This window comes from Sus scrofa, chromosome X (genome assembly GCF_054392235.1).
Source record: "Sus scrofa isolate SSC_HxYL_T2T_F1_AM1 chromosome X, Sscrofa_HxYL_maternal_Yorkshire_Landrace_v2.0, whole genome shotgun sequence".
Classification (NCBI taxonomy): Eukaryota; Metazoa; Chordata; class Mammalia; order Artiodactyla; family Suidae; genus Sus; species Sus scrofa.
This window is the reverse complement of record NC_139401.1, coordinates 10,555,325-10,565,766: the sequence shown is the minus strand read 5'-3', so window position 1 is coordinate 10,565,766 and position 10,442 is coordinate 10,555,325. Positions and strand designations below refer to the sequence as shown.

The 10,442-nt window shown below is 47.1% G+C and overlaps 1 protein-coding gene across 1 annotated transcript in view; it reads right to left on the bottom strand.

The window, feature by feature from the left end:
* Positions 1–538: 538 nt before the first annotated feature.
* WWC3 (WWC family member 3) overlaps positions 539–10,442 on the bottom strand; it is a 115,832-nt gene continuing 105,928 nt past the window's right edge. The window contains exons 20-23 of the mRNA XM_013985877.3: positions 9,409–9,501; positions 6,384–6,611; positions 5,953–6,080; positions 539–3,312 (exon numbers count right to left, since the gene is read on the bottom strand). Of these exons, the coding sequence (XP_013841331.3) occupies positions 3,246–3,312; positions 5,953–6,080; positions 6,384–6,611; positions 9,409–9,501 (516 nt within the window). The 3' untranslated portion in view covers positions 539–3,245. The remainder of the gene's footprint in view (positions 3,313–5,952; positions 6,081–6,383; positions 6,612–9,408; positions 9,502–10,442) is intronic.

The following is a 10,442-nucleotide window of genomic DNA, read 5'->3' as shown; positions in this document are numbered from 1 at the left end:
TTCAGCCATGCGTACTGATATTTTATAGCTGAAGCGAAGCATATGGGATTTGCTTCAGAACACGGGAGAGGGGATATGTGCAGGTGTAGACCAAATGAAGTGGGCTGTGACCAATCCATGTTGGGGGGGGGTGTGCGGCATGTGTGTTCACTGTATCATTCTATTTTCATACCTCTACTTTTATGCTGGAAGAAATGATATACATTTTAATATATTTAAGTCTCTGTAATTACCTTTTTTTTTTTTTTTTTTGCATTTTGCCTTTACTAGGGCCGCTCCCTTGGTATATGGAGGTTCCCAGGCTAGGGGTCCAATCGGAGCTATAGCCGCCGGCCTACGCCAGAGCCACGGCAACACGGGATCTGAGCCGCGTCTACGACCTACACCACAGCTCATGGCAATGCCAGAGCCTTAACTCACTGAGCGAGGCCAGGGATCGAACCCGCAACCTCATGGTTCCTAGTCAGATTCATTAACCATTGCACCACGACGGGAACTCCCTGTGATTAATTAAAAAAAAAAATCACACACATTTCCATTTTGTTCTTAAGGCAGGTTAGTTTAATTTTAAAGAAGAAATATTTTCAAACGATACAAATGACACAATTAGAACAGTGACAAAAATAGAGATGAATACTGATTATAACTCATTCCCACAACAGAAGATCACTCATTTCAACGGGGACAATTCAGTGCCAAGATGAAAATCAAATTCCCTTTTACTCATTGTACTGTTTCTAAAGGGCCCTGGTGGCAGACTCAGATTGTCTCTGGACTAAAACTGCTGATAAAACATGGCAGTTTTCTTATCACAAGGCACAGTTAGGGACAAACTTAAACCTAAGAAAATATCCCTTAAGACGCTAGGACTTCACTTTTCTGACATGTGGGATATTTTCCAGGAGGTGGCGGTCTGAACTAGTTGGAAGCTGCAAAACCAAGTCACGAAAGAGAAGCCAGTTAGGATGCTTTGTGTCCTACTGCCTTCATCTGTCTGGCTTTTCTTTCCCTGCTTGCAATGGTCCCACCCAGGTGCAGAAGCAGACAGATGCGGACGGAGGCAGAAGGGAAAGGCAAAAACACAGCATTCCTTGAGCTGAAGGAGCTGCATTTGCTCCGGGGAGGGTGGGGGGGGGCAAAGGTGGGATCTCCTCCTTTCTTTTTCTTTTTAAACTCTGGGGTAAGGAAGTACTTCAAACGGAAATCTCTTATCTACTGGGCAGTGACACTTATTTGAAAACCCTTGTGGGCTTTCTGTATTGGCATGGTGGGTTTCTCCACAGTGCCAGCTCATGGGAGTTGGCAGGAAAAGTTGCCTCAACCCTCCAACCCACTTAGAGCTTCACGTGGCATTGGCTAAAAAGCAGCCAGGCATCGCAGCTGAGGGGCCTCTCCCATGCCCCGCAAGCCAAGCACCTGAGACAGCAATAATTTGCTTTCCACACACCCCAGAGTCCAGTGGCAGACACTTCATCAAAGTTTAAAGTCTCAACAGCTGGGACAGAGAGGGCCAAAGTTTAAAGTCTCAACAGCTGGGACAGAGAAGGCCTGCCACCATCCTGACCTGCTCAGCAATGCTGTCTCCCACGGGGCACTCCTGGCAAGCACTGATGCTGCGTGTGTGTCTCTACCTACCTCTGTTGTGGGTCTGTATACAGGGAAATTAGCAAAAAAAAAAAAAAAGAAAAAAAAAAATCAAGACTAGAGGCAGAAATACATAGCAAGAAGTGACGACTGTGAAAAAAGCACAAAGTTTTCAGTCTTACCATCACCGACTGACAACGTCACTGTCCGTGATAGGTCGCATGTCAATGAAATGCTTTTACAAAATTCATTTGTAATAAACGTGAAAAGGAAGGCGGGTTATACAAGGGGGAGGGTACAGACTAATGAGGAGAGAGGCTGCTGATTAAGGGCAGGGGGTGCACTTCCAAGGGAGGGGCAGAAAGACGGAGGAGGAAGGTTCTGCTTCCTCTTCCATTCGCTGTGCCTTGCCTCGTTTACTTCCCCAGGGCCTCGTGAAGGAGAGGGCACTGCATGGTAATAAACGGGGAGGAGGCAGACCACAGCGGGGGGCACTGTGGAGGGCTGGGACAGTTGGATGACATAAACATTCTGTCTTCATGAGCTGGTTCTATGATTTCTGAAGAAATATGGGGAAGACTCCAGTATGGGGTGGGGGTGGGGGGCTTGATGGAAAGCAAACACTCTCCTGAAAGTGACTCGCTGGGTAACCGCAGTTACCCACGTAAGCTGGCTTCCTCAAAGAAGCGCCTTCAAAGGCTATGGGTCTATGTCGTGACTTATCTGTCAGCGGATCCGCTGAGTCACTGAGACTGTGCCTTCCCACGTCTCTTTTCCTTCTCCTTCTCGGCAGAGCACTAGAGCAGAAGCTCCACCACCACCTCCTTTGTCAAGCTCAGGATCAGACGGAGCAGACTCGAAAGGCCAGGCTGCCCGAGGCCGGGTAAGGGCAAGTGGTGGGGGCGTCCACTGGGCCAGGCCGCCGGGGGCTCTATGACCGGCTCCAGACTCAGGGTGAACATGCAAAGGGGCGCAATGAGACTAGACGGAAATGAGGGGCCCTCGGGGCGCAGCTCGCAGTGGAGACCCGGCTCTGCCAGGGGCCCATGGCACTGACTTAGGGCCGGGACCCTGCGAACAGCCTCTTAACAGAACACAGAGGGGTGAGCCTGTACGACACACATGATCAATGCACAGAGGAGAAACGGGAGAGTGACCAATCGAGCACTGACCGTTTGCTTTTTGGGCGAGAAACAGAACCGGCCCCAAAGTTCCATTCTACTGCATGACAAATACTGAAGAACAAAATCTCAGTCTTAAAATACATCTTAAAGTCGGTAATTTCCTTCAAGGAAAAAAAGTACTATAAATAAATTACAATACAGTGAATTTACCTGAACTCACTTCGTTTCTGTCTTCCAGCCTTTAAGTCAAATAAAACAGCGTAAAAACTGTACACTCTTAACGTGATAATTGATCTTTTATAAAATAACCTGTCTTCAGAGATGTCAATTTCACAACAAGGAAAAACCAAGCCCTGTTGCCGTCACTATTATAAAATATATATGTATAGATATATGTTTTGTTTTTATTTATTTTTTTTTACAAAATGTGTATATTAATAGCTTTGCACAAATATTTTAAAGACAAATTGAGCTAGTCTAAGAACTTCATGAAAATAAAACAGGTGGATAAATACTTCATGTGTACAAAGTACTACATCAAACATCATCGGCGGGCAGAGGAGGTACGTTAATCCTTGGTCTTGTAAAAAATGCTATCTTCTCCCTGGGATTGGAAAGAAAGACAGGTTACAGGCTGATAGAGACGCAGTGAGAGCTGGCAAGAGGCTCTGGTATCAATGATCGCTTTTCATACTCATAGAACACATTGCTTTTCGATCCCCAGGAACGCGTATGTTTTTAACAAAGATTCTCTAAATCTGAAAAGAAGTTACGAAGCCCCACGAGGGCAAGGGTTTGTCTCCAGTGCCTAGAAGAGTGTCTGGTATACAGCAGACACTCAGTGAATATTTGCTTTATTAATAAATGGATGAATAAATGAGAAACTATACAGATTAAGGACTTCTAAGTTATAACTGAAGAGAAGACAGTTGTAGTGTTTTATATTCTTTTATGATGGGGAGGTAGAAATTCAGCGTGAATTTTTTTAATAAAATAAAAAAATAATTTTTTAATAAAAAAAATTTAAGGATGAATGAAAGTTTGGCACATATTATTTAGCCCTAAAAAGGGACCATTCACTGATTCCTGCTACGACATGGATGAACCTTAAAAACATTATCCTGAGTGAAAGAATCCAAACACAAAAGACCATATACTGTACGACTCCGCTTAAAAGGTCCAGAACAGGCAAACGCATAGAGACAGAAAGAAGGCAGGATGCCAAGAGCTGATGGGCGGGTGGGATGGGGAGAGACTGTTTCGTGGGTACGGGGTTTCCTTTTGGGGTGATGGAAAAGGTCTAGAACTGGATAGCAGTTGTGACTGTACTAAAGGCCATGGAATTATTCATTTATTGAAAATGGTTAGTTAATTTATGCTACGTGACTTTTATGTCGATTTGTTTTAAAAGTCAGACATAAAAGAAAATAGATATAACTATGTAATTCTCCTCAAGTGAAAAATCAAAACAGGGTGTTCCCGTCATGGCTCAGTGGAAACGGATCTGACTAGTAACCATGAGGATGCAGGTTCGATCCCCGGCCTCGCTCAGTGGATAAAGGATCTGGCGTTGCCGTGAACTTTGGTGTAGGTCACAGAGGTGGCTCGGATCTGGAGTGGTTGTGGCTGTGGCCGCAGGTCAGCGGCTACAGCTCCAACTTGACCCCTAGCCTGGGAACCTCCATATGCCACGGGTGTGGCCCTAAAAAGACGAAAATAAATAAATAAAAACAGGAAAAGCTGCTGTGATGAACCATAATTGGAAAAGAATATTTTTAAAAAGAATGCATCTATATGTATAACAATCACTTTGCTGTACAGCAGAAATTAGCACAACAGAAATCAACTATACTTCAATAAAAATAAATTTAAAAAAAAAACAGGGAAAGCTAATCTAGGCTGGGTATTCTGGTGTGGGCAATCTGGGGGTGCCAGCAACATTTGATTCTTGCCATGGAGCGTGCATGACAATTCACTGAAATATTTCCTATATATGATATGTACACTTTCCTATATATCTAGAATGCTTTAATCAAAAGTTAACCTAAAAAGGCAAAGGTGATACACATATGTGTGTGTGTATATATATATGCATGTAAATATGTATTTACATTTGTTCCAATATATGTACATATCTGTACATGTATGCATATAAAAATGTATATACATATATATGTCAATCACTGTGTTATTTACAATAGCAAACATTTGGAAAAAAGCAGGGAAGAAAATAAGTAAATTATATCAGACTACAGATAGAAGAGTATGTGACAACATGGGACATTTTAATTTAAAAAAGCTGGATGCAGAGTTCCCGTCGTGGCACAGCGGAAACAAATCTGACTAGAAACCATGGGGTTGCCGGTTTGATCCCTGGCCTCAATCCGTGGGTTAAGGATCTGGCGTTGCCGTGAGCTGTGGTGTAAGTCGCAGACGCGGCTCGGATCCCGAGTTGCTGTAGCTGCGGTGTAGGCCGGCAGCTGTAGTTCCGGTTTGACCCCTAGCCTGGGAACCTCCACATGCCATGAGCGCGGCCCTAAAAAGCAAAAAAATAAATAACTAAATGCAAAACTGAACTCTGCATTATGCTTACGAGTAGCATGACAAAAAGTGTTGAGAAAAGAAAGATCAGACCTATATGATAAAAAAGAATGGATATGTTTACATTCATCACTGATTCACTCGGCTGTACCCCTGAAACTAATACAACATTGTAGCTCAACTATACTCCAATAGGACTGTGTTATTATTTTTTAAATGAGTTTTATTTTTTCCATCATAGCTGGTTTACAGTGTTCTGTCAATTTTCCCCTGTAAAGCAAGGTGACGCAGTCACACACACGTATATACATTCTTTCACATGGTCACGCGCCACCATAAGTGACTAGATATAGTTCCCAGTGGGTACTCCAATAAAATTAAAAGATAAAAAAAGGAAAAAATATTTTAGAAAGAAAAAAGAAAACAAAGATCAGGAGTTCTTCAGGGCCTAGCGGTGAAAGGATCCAGCACCGTCGCTTCTGCGGCGTGGGTTTGATCCCTCGCCTGGGAACGTCCACGTGCACAGGTGCGGCCAAAAAGGAGAAAAGCAAGATGAGAAGAAAACCCCACAAGGCCAAGAGCAGTGGGATTCCCCACTTTGGTCTGCCCGCCTGTGGGTCTTTTTCAGTATTCACTTTACTTTCATCATGACAAAGGCAGGGCAATAGAGCCAGCGGGAAATCGAGGCCCGGCTTCTCCCCACCTGAACGTCTGCACCTGGATGGGCTCTTTGAGGTTCTGCCCGCGCAGCTGGCACACCCCTTTGGAGGCCTTCTTCAGCATCTTCTCAGCTGCCTGTTCTTGATGGAAGTCAAGTTTGGTCTGTCTCGTCTGGAATAGCAACAGGGGATGAAATGGAGGGTTTTACTTCTAGTTTGAAGAACGGAGGTGGTGCCCAGCTCTGGGCACTCAGAGGGGGAGAAAGGCCCCCAGGCCTCCAGGCCTCCATCTCCCCCGCCCATACCCTCGGTGCGACTGTGGGGTCCTGGATAGCAGATCGGGCCCCCTGAACACCCCACCCGAGGTGGGGAACCGAGGTGCCTGTCCAGGGACTCTCCCTCCAGGCCCCACAACACTGTCCATCGGGCCATCTGTCCATCAGCTGGGGCAAGGCTCACTAGCTCCCGGCCTCACCTGCCTCTCCGCCTCCCGCAGCAGGTTCCAGAAGCGCTCATCGCGCAGCACCCAAGCCGGGAGGTCCGCGTGGCCACGGAGCTGGGCATCCTCCAGGCGCTGGCGCAGCTCGCGCAGGGCACCCAGCTCCTCGTTCAGCTGCCGCTGCCGCGTCCGCGACGCCTGGAGGTCCAGCTCCAGGTCAAGAGACGTGCGCGCTGCCAGCGCCGCCAGGGGGGACCTGCAGGGCTGGGAGACAGGCCGTGAGCGTGCCCCACCCGGCCCTGGCCCAGCTTCCTCCGCCAGTGACCCACTGGGGGAAGCAGTCGCCAGCGGGGAGACCCCCCCCCCAGGGTTGCCGAGGCTAATGGGACATGGATCACGTCGATCTGAGTGAGAGGAGCTCAAAGCTCCAGTTCATAAGAAATCAGAGGCAGCCAACGGCTTCAATGAGGACCTCGGCTTTTGCAAAAGTGTGAAGAAACAGACCTTCGCATGCAGAGCAGGTAAGCCTAATCTTTCTCAGGTGCTACTGAACAAGAATACAGCAAAAGCCACAAAATGTGCCTTTTCTTTTGTTCCAAAATGTCATTTTGACTTGCATTTGAAAGGCGCATGATGACGTAGAAAAGGCTTTTAACAGAGAATATCCCAAACGCCTAACAAGTGAAAACTGATCAAATATATTGCAAGGCCAGCACAAAATGCAGCCATTGTAAAATGATGGGAAAAAAGTATAGTGATGTGCTAAAATCTCTCTTTTTTTTTTTTGTCTTTAAGGGCTGCACCCTCTGCATATGGAGGTTCCCAGGCTAGGGGTCGAATCAGAGCTGTAGCCGCCGGCCTACACCCCAGCCACAGTAACAGGAGATCTGAGCCGTGTCTGCAACCTACACCACAGTTCACAGCAACGCCAGAGCCTTAACCCACTGAGCAAGACCAGGGATCAAACTCTGGTCCTTACGGATGCTAGTCGGGTTCGTTAACCACTGAGCCATGACGGGAACTCCTGATGTGGTAAAATCTTAATGAACTACTGCCTAAGGGGGAAAAAGCATGTTATAAACCACACGAGGGCTTTTTGTTTTTACACACACACACACACCCATGCATGCACAAATACGCACACACACAAGCTGTCAAAAAAGTTCCTCCCCATACAAGCCTGATGTAAGCAAGTCTGCTGTTTTCAAGAAAGATCTACCACAGGAGTTCCCTGGTGGCTCAGTGGGTTAAGGATCTGGCATTGTCACTGCTGTGGCGTGGGTTTGATCCCTGGCCTGGGAATTTCCGAATACCATGGGCATGGCCAAAACAAACAAACAAACAAAAAAACCTGCTAATAAAAAAAATTAAAAAAAAAAAAAAAGAGGGAGTTCCTCTTTCGGCACAGCAGAAATGAATCTGACTAGTATCCATGAGGACCAGGGTTTGATCCCTGGCCCTGCTCAGTAGGATCTGGGGTTGCTGTGAGCTGTGGTGTAGGTTGCAGATGCAGCTCGGATTCAAACCGTTCCTGGGAACAAAGCAACAAAACAAAACTCCTACCATGAAAAAAGATTTTGTGTGTGTGTGTGTGTGCTTTTGTGGGCCCCACTCCAGGCATATGGAGGGTCCCAGGCTAGGGGTCCAATCAGAGGTACTGCTGCCGGCCTACACCACAGCCACAGCAACGCAGGATCCGAGCCACATCTGCGACCTACACCACAGCTCACGGCAACATCGGATCCTTAACACACTGAGCAAGGCAAGGGATCCAACTCGCATCCTCATGGTTCCTAGTCAGATTCGCTGCCACTAAGCCACAATGAAAACTCCCGAAAAAAGAATGTGGTAGTTGGAATTGAGAGCAGTACTGCCCACCCCATGGCAAACAGTTACTGCCCCCAAATCACAAGCCCACCAGCCATCAGCGGAGTTCAGAGGGTGACTACACACACACACTATTTTAAAGTTAAGTACGTGATTCAACGAATACAAGTTCATTTAAAAGTACTGCTGTATTCATAAGCAGAGCTCACTGATTCTCAACCAGGGGTGACTTGGCACCTCAGGGGACACTTATCAACGTCTGGGGACATTTTTGGTTGCCACAGCTGGGGGAGGGGGTGCTACTGGCAACTAACGGGTCAAGACCTTGGATGCAGCTCAACATCCCACCGTGCACAGGACGCCCCCACGACAAAGAATGCTCTAGTCCCGAATGCCACCAGCAGTGCTGCCGATTCTTTTATAGCTGAATTATGTATTTTTTCTTGATCATCCTCGGTCAGCAGCTACTCTAAATACAAGTGCCACAAGGAAATCTGGGAATTGTTTTTCTTTAAAAGAAACCTTGCCCAGGAAAGACAAGGAACCACTAGCTTGCAAAGTGAAAGCAGCCCAACTTTGTAAACCGGCCTAATGTGGAGAAAAACCCTAGCGTATAAAGGAAATGAAAACTGGAGAAGAGTCCTATGCAGAAGAACGCTCTACGTTCAAAGACTCAAATCTTCTAAACTGCAAATACTCCCTTGTCAAAGAATCTCTTATACAGAATGGCTGAGTGTTTATTAATGTATTATATTTAAAAATGTAAAGATTCAGTATTATCTTTTTTTTATTTTTCTTTTTACTGCTGCACCTGCAGCATATGGAAGTTCCCAGACTCATAGGTCGAGTCGAAGCTGCAGCTGCCGGCAGCCTATGCCACAGCAATGCAGATGCGAGCCACATCTGTGACCTACGCCGCAGCTTGCAGCCATGCCAGATCCTTAACTCACTGAGCAAGGCCAGGGATCGAACCCGCCTCCTCATGGATACTGGTCAGATTCTTAACCCACTGAGCCATAGCAGGAACTCCCAGTATTATCTTAGATTATGACATTATCTTAGGGAATTGAGAGAGATTGGTAACATGCTGACATTACACACACTTTTAAAAATTAAACAAGGAAATAACTATATTACTCTTTAATTAATATTACCTAAAATAGTACCTTCTCAGGTTTTTAGAAATAACTCCCAGGGCACACGTAGACTGCACCTCAGTCTACCAGGCACATACCTGCTTATAGCGAAGGGTTCGTCTTTCCAAAGTGTTTCGGACAAAGGGGGACTTCCGGGGCAGCGTTGAGCTGTCGCTGTCACTACGATAAAGCTGCACCAAAAAGACAGAGGTTCAGAAGTACTTTATCAAGAATTCGACATTCCTCCTCTGTGTCCTCTGAACCAAATTACTGTGTTTCTCCTCGCAGGAACTCAAACTCACTTAGGACTTTTAGAGCCTTTACAAAAACTATGGGTTTCAGATAAAACCTACACAAGAGTTTCAAGTAGAACGAAGACAGACCACATGAGCAGACCACCTCTCCGCCCCCAGCCCTCCCTCACGTCCCTTGACCCAAGCAGCCGAGGTTTCCAGGCCAATCGAGTCAACACAATTCCCGTCCCATCAGTGCCGACTGCCACGTGATGTGGTGTGATGGGCATGAAAGCCTGCACTGGCAACCCAGCTCACTGGCCGCATTTCTAGCTTTGGCAAGAGCTGGGGGGAAACGGGTTCCAGGTTGCAGGACAAGCCCACACCCCTGACGCCCACTCTGCCGGTGGAGGGAAACGCTTTTAAAAAGAAAATTAAATAATGCCAGCTTCACCGGAGCCAAGACATTCTGTATTTCACTTGGTGGCGGATCCTCCCTCCAGCATCATGCATCCGTGTGAAAGCAAAGTGCTTGCCTTCGTGGCCTCACTGCCCATGCCGGCGAAGCCCGCGTCTCAGGAAATGCCGCAGCACCCCGTTTACACCCTCGGGCTCATCACAAACACACATGAAGACAGAGAGCCTCTGAAAGCATCAGTGGTCAGTGCGTGCTTTTGCACGGGGCACAGAACAGAGCGCGGGAGCCGGAGGCCTGTCTCTGGGGCAGGGCTTCCTCCTCCTTCACCCCATCCTTCTCAAGAAGGCTTGAGGCCCCTCCCAGGGGTTTGGCAAGGGTCTAGGATCAGGAAGGTTGTGAAGGCCTTCAATCTGGCACCTCCGGCTGCTCCACTAAGCATGGGGCCCCAGAGGGCTGCAGCCTGATGGAGGGTGAGGGCCCA